This window comes from Balaenoptera physalus, assembly GCF_965194825.1.
Source record: "Balaenoptera physalus genome assembly, chromosome: 5".
Classification (NCBI taxonomy): domain Eukaryota; kingdom Metazoa; phylum Chordata; class Mammalia; order Artiodactyla; family Balaenopteridae; genus Balaenoptera; species Balaenoptera physalus.
In genome coordinates, this window is record NC_138884.1 from 27,876,676 (window position 1) to 27,900,030 (window position 23,355).

General features: G+C 38.9%; 1 protein-coding gene and 1 long non-coding RNA gene across 2 annotated transcripts in view; one reads left to right on the forward strand and one right to left on the reverse strand.

Annotated features, from left to right (window-relative positions):
• Positions 1-23,355, reverse strand: part of RNF150 (ring finger protein 150) — a 253,046-nt gene that overhangs the window by 61,226 nt on the left and 168,465 nt on the right. Inside the window, exons 3-4 of the mRNA XM_082463426.1 lie at positions 17,288-17,359; positions 15,786-15,868 (exon numbers count right to left, since the gene is read on the reverse strand). Of these exons, the coding sequence (XP_082319552.1) occupies positions 15,786-15,868; positions 17,288-17,359 (155 nt within the window). The remainder of the gene's footprint in view (positions 1-15,785; positions 15,869-17,287; positions 17,360-23,355) is intronic.
• Positions 1-23,355, forward strand: part of LOC309661650 — a 110,238-nt gene that overhangs the window by 58,113 nt on the left and 28,770 nt on the right. The gene's annotated exons all lie outside the window — the stretch shown is intronic.

Genomic DNA, 23,355 nt, shown 5'->3' on the forward strand with positions numbered 1-23,355 from the left:
TAGGTGCAAAAATCCTCAACGAAATATTAGCAAAGTGAATTCAACAATACATTATAGAGATCACACATCATGATCAAGTGGGATTTACTCCAGGGATGCAAGTATGGCTCAACATCCACAATTATACCATATTAACAAAATGAAGGATAAAAGTCAAATAATCATCTCAATAGATGCAGAAAAAGCATTTGACAAAATTCAACATTTATGATAAAAACTCTCAACAAAGCAGGTATGGCAGGAAAGTATCTCAACATAATGAAGGCTAGATATGACAAACTCACAGCTAATATCACATTCAACGGTGAAAAGCTGAAAGGATGTCCACTTTAGCTACTTTTATTCAACATAGTATTGGAAGTACTAACCAGAGCACTTAGACAAGAAAAAGAAATAAAAGGCCTCCAAATTGGAAAGGAAGAAGTAAAACTGTCACTATTTGCAGATGACATATTATATATAGAAAACCCTAAAGACTCCTTCAAAAAACTGTTAGAATGCATGAATTCAGTAAAGTTGCAGGATACAAAATCAATACTCAAAAATCTGTTGCATTTCTATACATGAATAACAAACTATTAGAGAAATTCAGAAAACGATCCCATTTACAACTGCATTAAAGAGAATAAAATACCTAGGAATAAATTTAACAAAGGAAGTGAAAGACTGCATATTGAAAACTATAAGACATTACTGAAAGAAACTGAAGAAGACACAAATAAATGGAGAGATAGTCCATGCTCATGGATTGGAAGAATCAGTATTGTTCAAATGTCCATACTACCCAGAGCAATTTACAGATTCAATGCAATCCCTATCAAAATTCCAATGGCATTTTTCAAAGAAATGGAACAAATAATCCTAAAATTTGTATGAAACCACCAACCCTCCCCTCCCAAATAGCCAAAGAAACCTTGAGAAAGAAGAACAAAGCTGGAGGCAACACATGCCCTGATTTCAAATTATATTACAAAGCTATAGTAATTAGAACAGTATGGATAAAGAAATTGTGGTTATATACACAATGAAATATTATTCAGCCATAAAAAAGGATGAAACCTTGCCATTTGTGACAACATGAATGGATCTTGAGGACATTATGTTAAGTGGATAAGTCAGACAGGGAAAGACAAATACCATATGATCGCTCTTATATGTGAAATCTAAAAACGAAGAAACAAACATACACGAGCTCATAGATACAGAGAACAGATTGGTGGTTGCCAGAGGTGTGGGATGAGGAGTGGGAGAAATGGGTGAAGGGGGTACGAAGGTAAAAAGAAAAAGAGAGAAAAGAAAAAAAGAAAGAAAGGGACAAAGGTTTGTTACTGCTTGGCTAATGTCATTCCAATGAATTGATAACCATTGATTGTTGATCTTATGTCCAGACAACTTAAAAATTATTTTGTCTGTTCTAATACACTTTCAATAATAGAGAATTACACTGTTGGTAAAAAATATTTCTTGCTAATTTTTTTGCCCAAACTCATTTTAAGACTTCGGATAAATGTGTCAAAACACTTGTAAAAATATTTCCTAACTAAAATCGGAAAAATGGAAATTAAAGAAGATCATTCTTGTTCATAATTGGCATTTATTTTTAAATTTGATAATTGCTCATGTTGGCAATGGTGTAAACAGTCTTATATACTTTTGGTGGGAATGTAAATTGATCTGGTTAGGCAATATGGCAGAGTGGAATCAATTTTGAAATGCATAACTCTTTTGATCCAGTTAAAAAAAAAAAGATTTCACTTTAGATTTATGTCTTCAAAGTGAGAATAAATTTAGGTTGTTAAGAAAACAAACGACAAAAAAAATTACCTGGCAAATAGGAAGCTAAAGTGTCATTCTTTAATTAACAGTAATTTAGCTCCTATTCCTTGCAAGTGAGTTTTCTATGGTAGAGGTTACTCTGGAAGCACTTTCCTGAACTTTTATGGACTCTAAAATATGAAAGAATTCTGCTTTCTTCTGGGGGACTAATGAGGACATTATGGGGTTGGTGAGCCCATGCTCTGCCCAGACTGTCTGGTAGACATCACACTGGGCCATTCCTTCCATGCAAATCTCATTTCAAGAATATTGATTTATGGATCTGGGCACAGGCATTACTCGGTTAGAATGACCAAAATGGCATTGGTGATGACACTTACAGAATGTCAACGGAGCCCAGACACTGTCATGAATATTGCTTAGGAGAAATGTACTCCATTCCTACCCAGAGGAAGGAAATCTAAAGTGCCCTCATTGATTTTAAGTAGGATTTCACTCCACCCTTGCTCCTAAAATCAGGTCAATTCAATGAGAACTTTGAAAAACACATGGACCTGAGCCAGACTTTCCCTCACCATCAAGTTACTTCCTTCCATGGTGTCTCATCTTCCTATGTCTCCTATACAGAAAGTCCTTGCACGGGTGGCATGCGGTGGTCATGCAGCGTTGTGAGGTCAGTTAAGCAGACACCAGCCTCTCCCTACCAGAAACTCTGTCCAACCAGCCCAGTGCCTCTCTGTAGGGCTGACTCTGCTATTGGGTTTGGTCTGAAATGTTTGGACCAATTTTGAGAAGCTGCATTTATCCCTGATGCTCCCTATTTACGTTATGTAAACATCATTTTTAAAAAAAGGAGAAAGAGGACAAGGAAAGGGAAAAAAAGAGCTGTCACACAGAACCAGTTGTAACCATATCACGGCTGTTGTTATAAATACAATTGCTTTGTTTTGGCAAGCTAATCTGCTATGCTAGCAGTTTTACCTGATGAAGGGGAAAATAAAAGAACGCAATAAAGTAAATTATGGCTCACTTCAGTAGCACAAACACTGCCCTTCTGTGCAAAAGGCTGGTCTGTTTTCAGGCCCAGGATAACAAGATTGGAATCACTGTGGAGAAAGCAAATCCCTTAAAGCTGGGCTAGAGTTGATCTGGATTCCTTGGCGTTCTTAGACATTGGCTTAGAGTGAGATAGGGGTTTCTGAGGCAGACTTTTAGCCAAAACTAGAGCCCCAGAGAGTTGAGTGTATGGCAGCGCACCCTCATGGGGCAGGGGAAGGGTGGGGCTAAGGTGTCAATAGCCTAGCAGTGGTACCAGGACCTTGGAAAGAGTGCTGGTCTAGAAGTCAGAAACCTCGCTGTGCTTTGGACCCTATGACCCTATGAGTTAAGGTTTTCTTTTAGTTAAATAAAGAGGTGTTAATGGTCCCTGCCCTAATTCTATTATAGGCTACTGTGAGATGCAAATTAGACAGTATATGTAAAAGAGCTTTGTAAACAGTAGAATGCTTTTCAAAGTATTGTAATAAATGGCCAGTTATTTCAGCCATTTGTCCAAAGTATTGGGTTTAAGTAGCATTAAAGAAAAACCAATAAAACTTAAAGAACTAAGAAGCTGCATCAGATCCTCTTGCTATGGAACTCAGTTTCTTTTTTAGCAACTGGAAGAAATCGATCCTTTCGGAATGCAAGTTCTGAGGGAATTGCAGAATTGTCTTCTTATAGAGTGTCTCATTCCTTTGGGTTCTGGCAGAGGGAAGCTCTGTGCTTAAAACTTGACCCTGGTCTAATTATATTGTTTGGCTGGGGTAGCAGAGCTGGTTGGCATTTGTCCCAAGTGTCTAGTTGATGAATATAAATGGGGATCAGGACACTTGAAGTCAGAATGTCATATTTAACAAGGTTATTAGAGTTCAAGACATCTTTTTGAAGGCGGCATTTGCTCTGTTGAAAATATAACAGAAAATAACACATCAGACATTTATCAATGCTGCCACATCTCCTTTCATGTTTCCTTCCTTTAATCCCCTAGATGAAGTGATAGCTAATTTTTGGCAGTTCATACACAAAAATCCAAAGTAATCAAAGAAAACTAATTAGAATGCACCATCAACAAACTCCGAACTTACATTTTATATAATTTTGACTAATGTAAAAGTGAACTTTTTTTTTTAAGTCCACAATGTAGTTTCTTTGGTACTGTAAAATTTTCTTTCATTATTTTAAATGCATATACTGTATCTTAAGTAAGCTGGATGATTTCTAAATAGGTATACATTTATGTACACACTACCCAGATGAAGATATACATTGTTTCTGTCACCCCAGAGAGCTCTCTCCTGCTCCTGTCCAGACAATATCCACTCCCTGCTATGAATCCGTCATTAGGACTTCTGTCACCAAAGATTAGCTTTGCCTGTGATAGAATTTCATATAAATGGAATCATAAAGTATCTATTCTTTTTGCCTGGCTTCTTCGGTTCAACGTAATTTTTTCAGATTCATCTGCGCTTTGATGTACATCGATCGCTGGTTTCTTTTTATTGCTGAGTAGTATTCCAGTGTATGACTGTACCCCAACTGATTTACAGATTTTTCTGTTGTTAGACCTTGGGGTTATTTTTTGGCTATTATGAATAAATGTGCTATGATGACCATTCTTGTACAAGTCTTTCTGTGAATGTATGCATTCATTTCTCTTGGGTATATATCGAAGAGTGAAATTGCTAGGTTAGAGGATAGTATGTTTAACTTCAGTAGAAACTGACAAATTTCCAAAGCAGTTGTGCCACTTTAAACTCCCACCACACTATATAACTTTTAATCTGGCAGAGTATGTAAAATTATGTTCCTGAAAAAATGAGTTTTAAAAATAACAGTTTTCATAAATAATGACTATTGAGTGGGATGCCTATACCAACATAAATTTCAGAGAAATTTGAAAAATGCAGTTAATTGCTCAGTTGTTTTATTATTATTATTTTTTGGGGGTAAAGAAAGATGAAAGAAGAGGAGATAAAAATAAAGATAAAAATTCATAAATTTTATAACTTTTTTCTATTAATCCAAAAGCGTCATAAAAACCAAAAATATTTAAATCAGAAAAAAACACTATTTACCAAAACATGAAAACAAAATGTTAAAAATAGTTGATACCACATTTTATCAGTTCTATGCCGTATCATTTTCCTCCCCCATTTTAACATCTCTGAAATCAGGAAGCATCTTACCATCAATGACGATTTACATTTACAGTAGATATGCCAACTAAAAATTGTTGCTTGCCATCTGGTTCTGAAAGAATGAAGTCACTAGCTACTTGCTGACCTTCAACACACCCTGAAAGGAGTTTGGGGTGGAGACCAGGAATGAGGCACTCTGTGCTCTGGGAAAAACTGGCAGAACAGGCCTTCAGACAGTTAGATATTTTCAGGAGAAGACTTTATGAGCCCAATTCCTTGCATCTTCTCATATCTAGAAAAGCACTAAAATCATTAATGGAGACATCTGCTCCTTGTGGCTAGCAGACACCTTCTTGTGACCAGCAGCAACTTTCTGCCAAAATGTGTGCTTGATTGCACATATCCCCCTTCACCAAAATCACATATGTTCCAACCTCCCCCTTCCACTTCTTCGGAACAGTTCCCTAGAGGTATCTGAGGCTGTCTCCCGGGCTATAGTCCTCATTAAGCCCCAAATAAAACTGAACTCACAACTCTCACTTTGTGAAAATTTTTCGTTGACAGATGCGATATGTGAAGAGCTTTGGTTAGTCAAGAATAATATCTCAGAGAAATCAAAGACATGGGAATTAAAGCTAAGTGCTACCTTTGTATTTGGCTACTAGATAAGAAAGATGGTTAAAAATGGTACTACTTCTTGGTTCCAAAAAAACACTAATGCAAGCACATCCTGCTAGTGTGGGGTGTAAATCGTTACCACCTTTCAGGAAAGCAGTTAGACAAAACTTATCAAGATCCTTTGGAAAGCACTTTTGACCCAGGAAGTTCACTTTTAGGAATATATCCTAAGAGATAAATACAGAAAAAAAAAAAAAAAAAACAATTGAGATCATGATTTTATAATGATGAAAACTGGATGCAATTTAAATGCTATACAATAGGGGGGGACAGTTAAAGAAACTCCGATAATGGACCATTATGCAACCAGTAAATATTTTAAGATAATTTCTAAAGTTACTGGAAAATGCTTACTTTTTAATATTAGATGAGAAAGTAGAATAAAAATTATATTAATGGCCTGACTCTACAATGGTTAACAACATATATGGGATGCTTATTATATACATATATCATAAAAATTAAATATACTAATATTAATAATGATTATTTCTGGGTGGTGAGATTATTATTCTTCCTTACTTCTTTATACTTTTCACCATTTTCAAAATTTCTTACAATTAGCAATGAAACATTCATAGTTATTTTAAAAATATAAAACGGCAGAGAAAAGAATGACCAATAATCTAATTTGCGTAACATGGGCATGAAAGAGTACGTCAAATCTTATGAAAATCAGCCAGCATTCACCACTTTTTTAAAAAAAGGAACTTGGAAAAAAATCCGTTCCTAATCAAGCATATGTAACAGGCACAACAGGGTAAAGTTAGGACAGACCATTTCTGCCTGGCTAGAAAGCATCCCTTTGTTTTCCACTTCACAAGTTATAAGGCTCAGAGTCGGAATCCTGATCACATTAGAGTGTTTTGTAAATTTTTTTTACCCATAAAGAGGTTGGAATCTTCTGTTCACACAGACATTCAGTTCATTTGACTCATCTTAAAATTAGATGGGTCCTGGGGTTAGAAACCTTAAGGGGCTAGTGTCTTTTATTGGGCTTTCCATAAAACTCGTGATTTTTGACGTTTTCAAATATTAAAATGACGTTCATTTCTACATCAAGTTATAATTCTTCTTTATGTTATGTTCTTTATTATGATCATGTTGTGTCTGGTAGGGAGAGTGAATGAGAGCCCCTAAGTTCACAGATGAATATCAGAGTCCAACTGTGATGTTGCCTTCAGTTGTCATTAAAGGACCCAAGACCTGGATCCCACATCAAAGTTTCAGGAGAAGCAGGGGAGGCTATGAACTGCCCCGGTGGGTTTGGTTGGAAGCATCCAATGGGAACAAGGAAACTCTCTGGGACACAGTGAATAAGCAGAGAGAGAGGCCCATCGGATGCAAGCCACTGGTGGTAACGCACTTGTCACGTAGGCACGGTGCTCTCACCTATATTAGCTCCATAAATCTTACTAATTTGATTTTAAGGAGGCTGGTCCTTGGCAGGCAAGTCACTCTGGAAGGCTTAGGATTCGTGTTTGTTCAGAAAGCTTTACAAATGGATCCCTCTTCTGTTTATCATGTACCTTTTTACTAGATCTCTCCCAGAGCTGCTTCTCTTGTAGAGGAAAATGTCACCTGTCCTTACGGACAGGAGTTAATGGATTGTTAATGGATCCATTGTTAATGGAGCTGAGGAGTCAATAAGCAGGTCCATGTTAAAAGTATACATACATCAGTCACATCAACTGAGAAAGGAAAGTAGCTGGTTATTTGGGTAGATGGACAAAGATGATGTATAAGCCTCTTGTCAACTGTAGATACGTGGTATGTAACAGACCTCCACTGAATTCATTGAATTAGAAGACCAAATCTAGGCTTTGACTTTTCAACAGCCTTCAAAAAATTCGTTTTCCAAATCTCCAGGCCTATCCCTTTTAGTATCTCTCTAACTGGAATGTCATTAGAAATTCCTTTGCAAATTAGGGTTTGTATTGCCCCGATTTGCACATACAAGCTTTATTTGTCCTTCTCTATTAATTTGTTCTGTACTTTAACAGTAACTATTTATTCTGTTTTCTCTTTTCAGTCTGGCATATTATTGTGTTAAATCTCCATTTCATCTCTTTCAACACCAGTGCGGTGAGTCATGTTCTGATCTTTGTAAAAATGTAGACTCAAGTTTCAAAGAAGAAAGAAAAAAGAAACAGTATGATATATTCTATGTCCTGAATTAGTAAAGAGATCTCTTACACAGATACAATTGAAATTTAGCCTCATTTCTAAAACAGAGAGATGAGAAAGAGGAAGGGTAGCATAGCATTTACACATAGAATCCAACAATTGTCTATCCAAAATGGAACTCTGACTAAATGACCCAGTTATGGGATTGTTTTGGGATGAATAACTCAGAAGAAAGTTTTAAAAAGATAAGCCAAAGCTGGTCTTCAAGTTTTTTTCTTTTTTTTTTTTTGAGTGAGAAAGAAAATCTGTTTCAGCGTTTGAAATCTGTTTCTTCTGTTACAGTTTTTGAATAACAGTGTGCTAACCGCTGGATTTTTTCTATTGTTTAGAATCCGAATGGAAAGATATGAGAATGTTTTAATTGCAAACAAATATAGATGTATCTATCAGTCACCATCTGACAGGGGCAGCTATTTTCAAGTATTCCAAATGGCTGACTCATGCTAGGTTTACCTCCTGACTCTCTCCTGACTAGATCCTTCTCCCTATATGCCCAATGCCAGCACTCCAAGTCAGGCTGCCAGCATTTCTTGCCTTGACTTTGCCACAGTCTCCTAACTGGTCCCCTTGACTCCGTTCACATCACTTTAAGCCACATTCCACATGTGCCAGTGTGCTGTGTATAGAGCATAAGCTGAACCCATCAGCTGGTCTTCCAGGACCTGGCTATAACCTCACCTCCTCAGCTGGGCATTCAGGTCCTAAATGATCTGATCCTACCTCTCTACCATTATCATGACACGTGCGTTATACTCTGACAATTCCAGGTTACCACTAGTTATCTTTGCTTGGAATATTCTTCTTAGATCTGACTGACTGGAAAACTCCTTCAGTACCACTTTCTGGAAAGTAACAAGGCAATTTGAATTTGTAGCCTTAGAAACAAAGAAATGATCCAAAATGTAACTAAGGTCTACACACACATAGCTAATTTATCCCAGCCCTATTTATAATAGCAAAAAAAAGTATGTGGGTATGGAAGGGGGGAACAACTTAAATGTCCAAAAAGAGTCAAATAAATTATGACTTAGGGGATATTATATACCAATTAAAAATGATATTGAGAAAGTTTTAAACACATGGAAAATGTTTATTCTAGAAAGGACTTAAGGTGACCTTAAGAGATGCAGATATCCAAAAAGATGCCATAAAAGCTAAAGAAGAAAGAAAAATAAGAATAGAGACATAAAACAGAGTCAGGGATGAAGCTAAAAAAAAAATCCCTTTTGGCTATGGGATGGGCTCCAGATTTGGCTGTTGGCTTTCTATCAACAAACATAGAAAAAAAAAAATCTGGAAAATAGCACAGTTTTGTATCCACAATATAAAAACATTCCTTTGCTCAGGAGAAATGCAGGTATTCCATATATGAACTGCTCTGGTGAGTTCTCACGATGAAATCCTAACAAGAGCCACAATGGCAAGTTTCCTAAGATTGCTTCTTACAGTAATTCCTGATAAAATCAGTGGCAATTGCACCAGCCAACTCAATTCTCTTGTAAGGAGCGAATATGAAATAGTGTACGTTCTTAATTTTCTGTGAATCTACCTTGTTACAGAAACACATTTTAGAGAAACAGAAGGACTGAAGTAAATTTCAATTAATCTTCATAAAGAAACAGTTTTTTTAGTCATACTTCTGATACACTTAATGAGTTTAAATTTGTACTCGGCTAAAAAAGCACCCGGAGTCCAGTCAATCTAGCTGGATAATTAAACATAGACTTATCAGAATGAATGATTAAGGGGCAGGAGTAGAAACAGGGAGATCAGTGAGAAGGCTACTTCAGAAAGCCAGGAAAGAATGGATGGTGGCAACGATGTTAGTAACAGTAATAGGAATAGTAACAGTTCTAATAATAATGGTAAGAGTAACATCATATTAGTATTGTAATAATAGCAATAATAATAATACCAGATATATACAGAATTATCATTCACTATCAGGTTTCGAATTGAATACGTAAAAACCAATTTTTAGCTAGCTAACTTAAATTAGATTCTTGAATCAAAACCAAGTTCCTTCACTGACATTTTCTTCTGTTAATAAAAATCAAGCCTAAATTAAAACACACACACACACACACACAAAACTCCAGGCTGGGGGAATGGAGAGTTATTGTTTAATGGCTACAGAGTTTCCGTTTGGAGATGAATAGATAGTCCTCATGGTTGCACAATAATTTGAAGATACTTTATGCCACTGAAATATAAATGTAAAAACAGTTAAAAATGATCAACTTTATGTTATATATATATTTACCACACGCACCCCCCCCACCTTCCAGAATTCTCTACCAGGTAAGCTTGCTCAGGACAAAACTGAATCCTGTTGTGAAGAGGCAGGAGCCCAAGAAGCCATGGCCCTGCAGAGCCGCTCACTGACCTGGACTCCCGGCTCCGAAATACGCACCAAGTCCTGATTAAAAGTGCAGGCAGTGTCCACAGCACTTGCCTCCTATCGTTTCCCCCCAAGAAGCACTATTTACAAAACGTAACTACAGGAGCTAATTTGTAATCATGAGAATTTTGTGTAGGCACTGGTGAAAAGTTGGAGGCACGGCTACCAACGACAATGACTTGAGCATTAGAGGATGTTATCTGTAATCCAACTGTGAGAATAACAGGCCAGCAGGACATGCTGCCTCCGTGGGGCCGTGAGTACCCAGCCAAACTCTGTCGTCTGTCAGAAACTGCTTTTCTGTCTCTCTAGGGGGCTGGGGATGATGCCATTTGAATAGCTCATCGATGGGTTACTATGGAATGAGCTAAGGGGAGTTAGGACACATTCCGGTTTTACCCCAGAGGACAATTCTGACTGGCCCATGAAAAGACCCCGATTCTTTTTTTAAAAAATTAATTAATTAATTTTTGGCTGCGTTGGGGTTTTTTTTTTTTCCTTTAATTTTTTATTGTGGTAAAGTAAAATATACATAATATAAAATTTACCATCTTAACCATTTATAAGTGTACAATTCAGTGGCATTAAGTACATTCACACTGTTGTACAATCATCACCACTATTCATCCTCAGAATTCTTTCATCACCCCAAACTAGAGCTCTGTACCCCATGAAACAAGGAATGCTTCACGAATTTGCGTGTCGTCCTTGCGCAGGGGCCATGCTAACCTTCTCTGTATCGTTCCAACTTTAGTATATGTGCTGCTGAAGCGAGCACAGGACCCTGATTCTTGAGGACTCAGAGCCAACATCCCAGGGTCTTTGGTTGATTTATTCAACCTAGACTTTGATCAGCTTCTGCCTACAGAGTTAGAGGCCAAAGGAAGGTCATAATGAGCCACAAATAACTTAGTCCTATTTCTAGCAAATTCTTTTAATGTTAAGTGAAAAGAGCAGGATATTAAAAGAGAGCAGGATATTAATTGATGTTGACAGCAGTATCTCAAACTTGCAGAAAATAGGCATAGGAAATATAAGGAAGTCATAAAAATGTTAGCAGTTGTTCCCTATATGAGGGAGTTACACAGATGATTAAATATTTATCCTCTTTACAAATTTTCTATAATGAGGATATAATGGGAAAAACAACCATGGTTAGAAAATATGAAGACATTGCTTTTTTTTTTTTTTTTTTGTGGGGCCTTTCTTAACTTCCTTGCACCTGGTATTAGTTCCTCCAAATTTTTAATTCATTCTGCTATTATTGCTGCATATATGTCACTCTGTATTGTGATTACTTATTTGAATTCCTATCTCTCCCCTCACTAGCCTGATTTCCTTTACAGCAGGGAACATGCCATTTATCTTTTCATTTCTGGTACTTCACACTATTCCTGGTATACAGTTGGTACAAAAGAAATGTTTGTTGTTTTGAATAAAGCATTTAGTTACTAAAAAGGTTATGGCAAGGGCCTGTTGTTGCCAAGGAGCTTTCATACTTTTTCCTAAATTGTGGGGAGAGTTTGCAAACAAAGGAAAAGACAGTAGTAGAAACTAATATCTTCCCAAATTAGTGATAACGCTTTAGTAATAAATTAGAGATAGGAAAGAACTGTATAGGCACGTAGAGAAAGGATGTACACATTGCTTTGTTTTTAAAAAATGACAAACATGTAGAGAAAGGATGCATACACTGCTTTGTTTTTAAAAAATGACAAACAAGGACGTTTGCTCTGCCCAAGGAGATCATGCTCTTTCTGAGATACGGCGTTTGAAATTGGGTAAACAGTTTGAGGTGAATAACCATTGAAGGACAGTGGGGACACCATAGGGTAAAAGTCAAAGAAGAATCAGAGAGCCCAACTTCTTCTCTGGACAAGAGAAGACAACAGAACTTCAATAAGATACCTTTTGTGGCTACAAATCATAATTGCAAGTACAGATCCTAGTCACAAAAAACAGCCCTAAAATGCAGTGCGTTGTATGTTTTGGCATAGGTATGCTATGGCAAAACCACAGTTCCTTGGAAAATATCTTAGTGGTGTATTAGGATCAAATCCAAACCACCAAAGTTAGACCTGAGGTGTTTTGTGTGCTGTTGTGGTCCCTCCCTCACACGAAATGTGGGTGTCCAGGCTCACCCAATGGGGAAGCTTGCCTCCAAGGGCTAGAGAAGGACCCTGACAAAGAAAGAACAATGGGGGAGAAATGGCACATGAATATGTGCACAGTTTGACTTTATTCATCACCATGACTACAAATAAAGAGGAAGAATCACTTATTAATTCATCCTAATTTGTGCAAGTGTCTTTAAAAGGGACACAAGCAAGAGAATGATTCTGAAAAAGTCATGGTACGAGACTGGGTGATTTGGAAAGACACCCTAAATGGCAACCATAGAGAAGAGAGGCACCCAGCATGTCAGGGGTTAGGAGCCCACCGAAAAGAGTGTGAGAGAAGAAAGACAATATGCTGGAACATTTTTTGGAACAGTTTTTACTCCAAGGAGATGCAAAGAATTCTGTGGATGAGTCAGCCTGGAAATAATTGGTAAGAGAGACTATGAAGTTCATAGGAGCAAAGGCTTAATAATACCCCAGGGGAAATTATCTAGCAAAAAAGCAAATGCCAGTGCATTTGTTTGATAACAGCCATTAGTGCAAACTGTCTGGCAGAAACCAGCAACAGGCATAAATATCTTGATTTTAAAAGCCACATGGAAAAATTGGATGAGCTCTTCAAAAAGTAGGCCTGTGTGGCTAGTCTAAGGTCAAACAGCAACTACAACCTGTGTTTGGTAATGCTCGATGTATTTGTTATTTAAAGCAGGGCCCACAGGAAGGAAATAAAAGCAGATGTACAGTGAGGAACTTGAAGCAAAAAGAATCAAGAAATGAGCTGAGAAGCAAAGGATGATGTAAAAAGGAGGAGCCTGAGGCCAAACTAAACTGGCCTAGGGCAAGTGTTAGCATAAATAAGATTAAACTTCCTAAAGGTTTTTTTTTTTTTTTTTTTTTTTTTTTTTTTGTGACAAGTACTAACGTGCTATTTTTGTCTTCGTTAAAATTTCTAAAAAATATACTGTAAAAGCAGATCTGGAATAATATATCATGACAATTTAAATACTGCTAAAGCAATGTAATTTGTCATAATTAAAAACTGAAATCAGCCAAATGGTCCACAACAGGGGCGTGGTAAATTACACTGTGGTACATCTGTGACTTAGATATTATGCAGCCTCCAGCAATTATACGTAGTAACATGAGATATACTCATGAAAGAGCTCTAATTGAACAAGCTATTTTATACAGTATGAATGATGGAGCTAAAGTAAGCCTATATATAGTTTTTTTTTCTTTTACTGGAGTAAAATTGATTTACAATGTTGTGTTAGTTTCTGCTGTACAACAAAGTGAATCAGCTATATGTATGCATATATCCCCTCCCTCTTGGACCTTCCTCCCACCCCCCCATCTCACCCATCTAGGTCGTCACAGAGCACCGAGCTGAGCTCCCTGTGCTATACAGCAGGTTCCCTTAGCTAATATTTTACACATGGTGGTGTATTTATGTCAAACCTAATCTCCCAATTCGTTCCACCCTCCCCTTCCCGCAACTGTGTCCACATATCTGGTCTCTACATCTACATCTCTATTCCTGCTCTACAAATAGGTTCATCTGTACCACTTTTCTAGATTCCACACATATGCGTTATTGTACAATATTTGTTTTTCTTTTTCTGGCTTACTTCACTCTGTATGACAGACTCTAGGTCCATCCACATCTCTATAAATGACCCAATTTTGTTCCTTTTTAGGGCTGAGTAATATTCTATTGTATATCTGTGCCACATCTTCTTTATCCATTCACCTATCATTGGACACTTAGGCTGTTTCCATGTCCTGGCTATTGTAAATAGAGCTGCAATGAACATTGGGGTACATGTGTCCTTTTGAATTATGGGTTTCTCAGGGTATATGCCCAGTAGTGGGATTGCTGGGTCATATGGTAGTTCTATTTTTAGGTTTTTTTTTTCTTAATTACATTTGTAAAGTTCTTTGGATTCTCAGGGGAAAGATGCTATTTACCTTTAATTTTAGCTTTGGATATTTTTTATTAGTAGGAGCCTCACAGGGCTCTAAGGCAGCTCCAAAGGAAACTAAAATCAAGCACTTTCCCTGTGCATAGCTATGAGGCTTTATAAAACTCTTAATAAAATGCTGCAGAGAGGAAAGATGCTAGCGGGAGAGGCTCTCTGTAGTTCACATACTGCCATTCTTGGCCAGCATTTCTAGAAGTCACCAAGCAAATACCAAGTATAATGTCTAGAGAGAGAATTTATCTATAGTACCCTCATATGAAGGACGCTGCCGAGTCTTTACGTGTCCCAATTTATGATTTGTTCTTAGAGACAGTCAACCATCTATAAACTAAGGAAAGGGAATCCCGCCTGAAGGTTTCAGCTGGGGCCACCAGAGTGCGCTTTCCTCAGGCTGGTTTTCCTACTGATCAATTTGCCTGAGAGCATTTCAAGCACAATCCACTCCCCTTGGAGTGTCTGCATCTATCTGAGTATCTTGATCCTTTTTGTCACTTTGAGATTTTGTCACTTTGAGATTATTAAACTAATTCCCCTAAGGCATATCCTATTTCTTTTGTGTTTCTAATAAATAGTTCTTAACATCACATTGTTTTATGACCGAATGGATTGCTTTATATCTTGGTGGTGACTGTGTTCTACTTTATTTCCTTAAATACTGTTAGAATTCTTAAAGCCAGTATTTCTAAGTGAAGACTCTTTGTTTAAGGCAGTATTTAATTTTTATTTTTAGGACACCTGCACAGATGCAAAAACACTAAAAAAGCTTTAGGCAACTTTAAAATATTTTCTTTTATGGAAATATTTAAATTTATCTAATGTTAACTGTATAAAAAGAATCTAGACACCTTAACGGTGAATTTCAGTTGAGGGAGAGGGATTAGGGTTCTATGAGAATCACCAGTTGGCAGTTTTTCCAACTACACATGCTGGCATCCGCCCCTAGATTCTAGAAGTTTCGGGGTGATTCTCACGTTCTCTTCTCGTCAATAAAAAATAAAGGGGAATGAAATCTGCCTTTGGCTTCCTACTCCCTCCTGATTATATTCTGGTTGCTGATCCCTTCATGATCGTTCAGAAAACATTTTTAAGAGTTTATTATTTTAATTAAAATAGCACTTGTAAAAGTGCGTATGATTCTGAATATTATAGACCTGTTGTTAAAAAAAACTTGAACTTGGAGCTACATCATCAAACTGTGTACATGAGGTCCTAGGTCAAGCAGTAGTCTCCTCCCTTTGGTGTGAAGAGGATCGGAAAAATATTTCTGATGTCACAAGACAAAATGTTTTCAAGGAGAAAGGTTATACAAAGAGAATGAGCTTGGTGGTGGTTTCTTATTTGAATAGGGCACCGTTGGGGCAGACTGACCTTGCAGGGCCAGGCCGAGCAGGTCGGAGCCAGTAAGGCTAGCAGACACTCTCCACACACGCCCCAGTCAAAAGCAGGCAGCCTCGCCACTCACCGGCAGGGCAAGATCCGGACCACATCGTTGGGCTTGTACCCTTCAATACAAACTGCACAGTTGTCAAAATCAGGCTCGGTTTCCTGCAAGAGAGACAGCACAGATGAACCTGCTTTCCTACCTTCAACTCCTGTAAACACACAAATAACAAGCCAAAGGAGAGCTGGCCTGGAGCAAGGCTTTCAACTGTCTCGGTGCCAGTTTTCTTAATCCATAATTTATTGTACACTGGTTTAGTTTCTATTCCTTCCAACCTCCACTTTCTGTTTCTGGGTTCCACTGCAAGAGCTTTTGTGAGGAAACAGTTTTTTAATGTACCATTGCTAATAATGCTACTTATTACAATCAGAGGTGACATAGCAAAGTCTCGAGGATGAGAAATACTATTCATGGAGAATTGTCAAAATGATATTTAATCTATCCATTCCTCGGGAATCTAATGTGTACAACTCTTAAATAGTGGTTCCAGCTTTCTTTTCAAGGACATAAATCTCTTTCAACACCCCATAATACATTACTTATGTAATAGTCCTTGTTCTTTTATTATCCTGTTTGAGGATAAAAAAGTAATGAAAAAATATACTTTAAATTTAGTGATGCTTTTAAATGAATTTTATCCTGTTAAGCTCAACAGTATTTTTATATAGTTGAAAAACAGCAGCACATAATTAGCGAGACTAATCAATTATTCATACCAGAGACAACACCTCCTATACAAGTAGAGCTGTGAATCTCTTACGATGCCCCAAGGAGCCCCAAACCCATGTACTGCAATTCACTGCTCTAAAATTTCTCCTGGGGGAAAAATTCTCCTGGGGAGAACAGAGGCCCTTGAGAGGCTTGTGGGCCTAGACTGGCCTACTTTGCGGTCCTTCCTTAAGATATGCTTCTGCTTTTCGCTTTATGTCATCATTCTACAGCTAGGGAGACTGTTGCCTTGACGTTGGGGTTCTAGAAACTCAATTTCAGAGGGACTAAATATGCTTCTTGCATTTGCTGCAGACTCAAGTGGAGGAGATCACTCAGCATATAACAATCTTCCTTGCAAGGATTCATGGAAAAACTTTCTCAAGCTGTAATACCAGCAACAGCCATTTTGCTTTTATCTTGTGGGACACTGGAATAAGGTAATTAGATTTGTTTGAATATTGAATATTGCTTCCTTCTTTGCATTGGCTTGCTGGAGAGCCCCAACTTAAATTTTGGGACCCATTTCTGCTATACGTTTCAGGTAATGCGTGTGTATACTGATTTCATCCTGGTTGCGTCTACTTTTCCTATACCTACTTTTCAATTCTTCCTCCAACTACTCTGTTGTCCTATAGTATGCATTTTATAAACTGCTTTAAATTATGTTAAATAATGATGGGTATAATAACAGATGTTCACAGGAGAACTATTAGCACGTATTTCCCTTCCTCATCTTCTTTTCCACACTGGCTGCTAGGAAACTCGGGAGCTTCTCTGAATAGCTCCTCGCCAAAAAGAAAAGAGGCTGTTACCTTGTCACCCTTCTTGATGGTCCTGACCTGGAGCTTGCTGATTGCTTTCTTTGCTGCATCTCCCAGTCGGCGCTGAAAAACCAAAAGCTGCTTGTTAGTAATAAAGACTTGTAATTCTTAACTTTGTGTCTGATAGCATTCAGTAAACCAGGGCAGCTGTCTGAAATCATGCACAAGTGGAAGGAATGTTAATGAAGACGGCTGGAAGAGACGGGGCAGTGATACCTGTGCAAAGGGACTTGACTCATCGCGGCCTCCTAAAGAGCTCTGTCATCGAGAGAAGCTTTTCATGCCTGAGGTTAAGCAAGTGGAATAGACATGGAAAGATCCCGCCCCACAGTGACTCCAGCGCAGGTCACATCCATGCAGATTAGCAAAACAAACAAACAAACAAACAGATCCCTAATTTGTCACTCTAGCCACTCAATTTGTGAGATGGAGATAGCCAATTTGGAGTAGTTGGAATAATCTTCATCTCTTGTTCACAGGGTTTATTGTTTGTGTATTCCTTTCAATTTGGAATTTTTAACCAATTTCCTTTGCTTGTCTAGACCCAACTTAGGTTTATATGTGGTCTGTACTATCCTATCCCATCACCTTGTTACATGCCAATTTCACCTCTTTTGTGTGTGTTTAAGTGTGAGTGTGCACATAGGAAAATACATAAATCATACATATTCAGTTTAGCAAATAGTTATAAAGCAAACACCTGGGTAACCATCATCACCCACGTTAAGAAATAATATATTATGCACTCCTTTTTTTCATAGAGGAAGTTAGTATCCTAATGCACCCTACAATAATACAATAATAGGGCCACGAGGAAGAATGGGAGAGGAAGAGGGTGGGGAGAGAATTACGTTTTAATCTGTCGAGGAAAAAAATGGTTTGCTTGTGCGCTTTTGAGTTTTCCACATACTGTAATCTTCTCAGGTTTGTGTATTTCTAGTCTGTAACAGAAGTGTATTTGCAGCACTGAAACATATTTGAAGGGCTAAGATAAATAGGGCAAACATTTAAAAAGAATAATCATCTGCTTTCACTAATTTTGTTTCTTTTGGAAATAAAACTCTAGCTTCTTTCTTTTCTTTAAAATAGTGAGCATATACTCATGAAGAGTTCATTTAGCCTAAGTACCATGCTAAAGCTTTGTAAGCTATATCACTATTATCCTTACAACAGCTCTATGAGAAAAATACCATTTTATAGAATGAATTGAGACTTAAAGAGCTTAAGTAAATTGTCTAATATCATAGAGTCAGTGACAGGTCAGTCAGAATCTGAGTAAAATTAAGTCTGAATTTAAAACCAAAGCTAAATTACCCCTCTCATTTTTTCACCAATTACCCAATCCACCGACCAGGCAGTCAGCCAATCACCAAACACCTACCCAGTCAGCCAGCAGCTAGCTAGCCAGCCAACCTACTAATCAGCTAGCTAACCAACCAACATCTAGCCAGCCAACCAGCCGTTCAGTCAACCAGCCAAGCAACTAACCAATCAGCTGACCAACCAATCAAAATCTATTAAGTACCTGTCACACGGCATGTCCCTAAGCATACCCCAATTAAATAGGTAGAGGAGGACATGCTCCCCTTGTTAATTAATTTTTCTCTTTGATATTCTGTCCTTAGTTTCTAAAATAATTACTGGCATTTTTAACAGAAAAGTAAGCTTTGGTTGTTTCCTAAAAGGAGACCAACATACACTTGAGACCTATAAGGAAATCCATGAGTATTGAGCAAACTAAGGTGGTGGGAAAAATAGGAAGAGGCTATAGTGATAAATACCAAGGGGGAACATAGAGTGAGAGGAAAAGAAAAGAACTGAGATGAAACTAAACAGGATGCAACTCTCTTTCCTTTCCTCTTCCTCTAGCTGGTGCCTAACCATCCTTTGGTCTTAACTCAAGCCACTTCCTCAGGCAGCTCCGCCCTCTTCTTCCAGGAGAGAGGACCCCTCGAGTCCAGATCCTCACAGCTCCTTGTACCTTTGCTTCACGGCACTGTCACAACATTTGCAAGTTGATGTTTATTTTGACGATCAATTCCTGTTCCATTTCGCTCAAGTGAGCTCCCTGAGTGCACGACTGGGTTTATTTTTGCTTCCCCGTGTGTCCCCAGCACCTAGAATAAAGCTGCCTTCAATCAGTGACCCGTGATCATTCCACACATGTCTCGCATCACTTATTTTGTTCCAGGCCTAGCTCTGGGTTTTGAAACAACGGTAGTGAAAAAATATATACACTTCCCTGCCCTCTGCAGCTTACTCTCTAATGGAAACTCCATAAACGGTTGATAGGTGAATAAAATCTTAAATCCAGAGATTTTTTAAAAGCATGAAATACAACCTGAGAAATTCAGCCAGTTAATGGGAAAATTTATGGAAAACTATAAGTAATACATGTGATAAGGTAAGCAAAGCTTACCTATACCTCTTTTGAGGAGGAAAAAGATCGCATTTTGGTAGGGACTAATGAAGGATATGAAAGTCTGCCCTGCCAGGGGAAAAACAGATGATCTAGATACCTGGAAAATATGGAAAAACCAGCTTCTGAGATATAGACGATAACTATGGGACCAGGGGAAAGCACTGTAAAGTTTAAAAAAATGCTATGACCATGTGCATGTACCCAAATTTTGTCAATATAGGCATGTCTCTATTTCTTCTTAAGTGACATGAAAATCAGAAATACTGGCTTCTGAATAAAGTCCGTCCCACTTTCAACTATTTTCACACTAGTATTATTGGATTTCCAAAATGCAAACTAATGACAGAAGCCCATAAACATTCTTAATAAAATGGCCCAAATAAGGAAGTTGTTGCTCTTGTAGTTGGTCTGTTCTGTCTTCGGGATTTTAACTGCACCGAGTATAAATGAAAGGGAAAGCTACAGACCTTGCTCAAACCAAGTCTTGTATGTAGTTGAGCAGAGAATCTAGGGACTGGAGCAGAAGATGATCACAAAACAGACTCTCTCCTTTGTGCTCCTTAGAAATGCAGAGTGATGTGATGCTAATGGAAGACTTAGGGACCACCTCAGGTAGATGTAGGGACCACCTTGGGCAGAGATAGGGACCACCTCAGGTTTGTACAGACCTGTTGTTTCAGGCAGGGGTTCCTATCCCTTCTCCAGGATGCTCCTATAGATTTTCTCTAACCCAACCAGATCCAAATCATATTATACTTTTCAGTAAAAATTGTCAGGAGTTGAGCCATCTTGGTAATTAGATTTACTCATCAATTTGATTGAAACAGGTATAAGAAAATATTTACCAAGGTTACTGGTTCCTTGACAAGAATGAAGATAAACAGCTTTATGGAAAATAAACACAGAGACATTTATTAGAAGAATAAAGTCTGACATAAACACCAACAAGGATAGTAAACAATGACAGACTCCAACCCAAGATGTATAATTTAGGAGATAAAATTTAGTTATCTCCTAAATACTTAAGAAACTGAGAAAAATAAGACATCTCCCTCTTGTTCCCCTCTGTGTTATAAACAGAAATGCAGTCAAGGTGAGAAAAAACTAGGAATAAGGATGCCAAAACACAGCATCAAAATCGAGTTTATGTTCCTCCTATCTCATTTGGTTGAATAATTCTGTATCATCTTTGCCTCTTTTTTTTTCTGACAGCTATATTTTCTAATCATGATACTGTCATCACCAACACGAACAAGTGGAAAAATAACTAAGTGTCCTTATGTTCTAGGTGAAGAGAGGACATTATAGACATAAATGGAGTTGGTCCCAGTCATCTGGATGCTCATGTGGCCACGGGTGACTCAGCCACTTCCTGCACTTGCTCTAACACATAATAATGATTCTCCTGGGCCTGCTTGATGGGACAGAAACCATTGCACAGCAAGTCCAATCAATTTCTATGATGCAAATCACCCCTCCATCCATTTAGACATATGGATAAAAGAATTAGATTCCTTTGGCGGCCATGGTGACTCCACAGGGTAAGGACTTAAAGCTGTTTGTGCACACAGGGCATGAGGTAAAAACATCAGGATTATTTCTGGGGGGGAGGTGTTGTAGAGGAGAAGGCAATGGCTTGGGAGTAAGAAAATCCAGCTTTCAGTCCTCTTGCTGGCACTCACTGACTGTGTGACTTTGGCCAAGTCGCTTAAATATTCTGGACCTTAGTTTCTCTTATTAGTAAGCTTAGGTATGTAAAGCCATGTCATTTCCAGCTTTACCAGCTCATCATTGTCAGCCGCGCAGAACAGAACTGGGAGGCAAAGATCCTTTGAGACCTGAATTATCGAAACACAGTAAATCAACGGCTAATGACCTCACTGCATACTTGCCCTCTATCCCCTGAGGACAGCGCAGCGTCAATCAGGGACCACAGAAGCATCTCCACTTACAGACCCTCCCTGGATGGCAGACACTTGGCCTACTCCTATCCCCTCCCTTTCTCTTTTCCTGTGACGTTCAAGTTTGTTTTAAATTCCATTACTTCTTTTGTTCCAACATCACTTCAGCACCAAGATGTGCAAAAGAAATCAAAGGGACACGGGCCATGTACATGCAAATAATAGGAAAAGGTATTCTCAGGGAGAGGTAACTCTTTCAAGAAAGCTTTGTTGAATGTCATTACCAGACCTTACATGAAACAATACAAAACAGGTCTAGTTTCTTTGGGTTAGCCTCAAAGGCAATATTGTTTATGAAAAACAAAAAAGAACCTGATTTAGTTTATCTGATCTGCTCATATTTGAAAGAGCTGCCATCTACTAGGAGTCCTGTGGTTTTCAGAATGCAGACCCAGTCCTTGTGTCTGAGGTAGGATGTCCTAGGAGACAGTGAGACAATGCCCCAGGGCATCACCAGAAGACAGGCTCACAGGTCACAGGCACGGCCATGGCAGGAATGCTGCTGGCTGGCTTTGTCCTGTAGGGTTTCTTTTTCTTTTTCTTTTTTTTTTAAAATTTATTTATTTGTTTTTATTTTTGGCTGTGTTGGGTCTCTGCTGCTGTGCACGGGCTTTCTCTAGTTGCAGTGAGCGGGGGCTACTCTTTGTTGCCGTGCGCGGGCTTTAGGTGCGTGGGCTTCAGTAGTTGTGGCATGTGGGCTCAGCAGTTGTGGCTCACGGGCTCTAGAGCGCAGGCTCAGTAGTTGTGGCGCACGGGCTTAGTTGCTCCGCGGCATATGGGATCTTCCCGGACCAGGGCTCGAACCTGTGTCCCCTGCATTGGCAGGCAGATTCTCAACCACTGCACCACCAGGAAGCCCCTGTCCTGTAGGGTTTCTATAAGCAGGGTAAGAATTAGTGAACAGCAGCCAAAGTGGCACACCTGGGAAATGGGGGACGCAGGGATTCTTAACCTCCTGGTGGGGAGCGGAGGGCTGCCCAGGGTGCACACTGGTGTTTAGGATCAAGAGTCAGTCTTGGATCTGGCTCCCCGCCTCAAGGTTCAAGAAGAGGTCCCCAGGGCTTCCCTGGTGGCGCAGTGGTTGAGAATCTGCCTGCTAATGCAGGGGACACGGGTTCGAGCCCTGGTCTGGGAAGATCCCACATGCCGCGAAGCAACTAGGCCCGTGAGCCACAACTACTGAGCCTGCGTGTCTGGAGCCTGTGCTCCGCAACGGGAGAGGCCGCGATAGTGAGAGGCCCGCACACCGCGATGAAGAGTGGCCCCCGCTCGCCGCAACTAGAGAAAGCCCTAGCACAGAAACGAAGACCCAACACAGCCAAAAATAAATAGATTAATTAAAAAAAAAAAACAAATGTTCAAGTACAATTGGTGTCTAAAAAAAAAAAAAAAGAAGAGGTCCCCAGACGAGAGGTCATTCGTTGGTAGAATGAGGAGTAACCTTTAGCATCCTCTCTGAAGCCCCATGAGGTGCAGAATCTTAAATCAGATACTAGAAAGGGCTTAGCAATCAATCCTTACTTCTAAAGCCAGAAAGGGCCAATCTTCAAACGGTAGAATGGTAGGGAGTTGCTCACGTTTCCTGCTGTGACTGAAGTGGGGCTGGCGGCCCTCTTGGTGGGCCAGGTCTCCTCAGTACCTCAGTACTGTGAAGGGAGCTTTGTCCGCTGGCAATC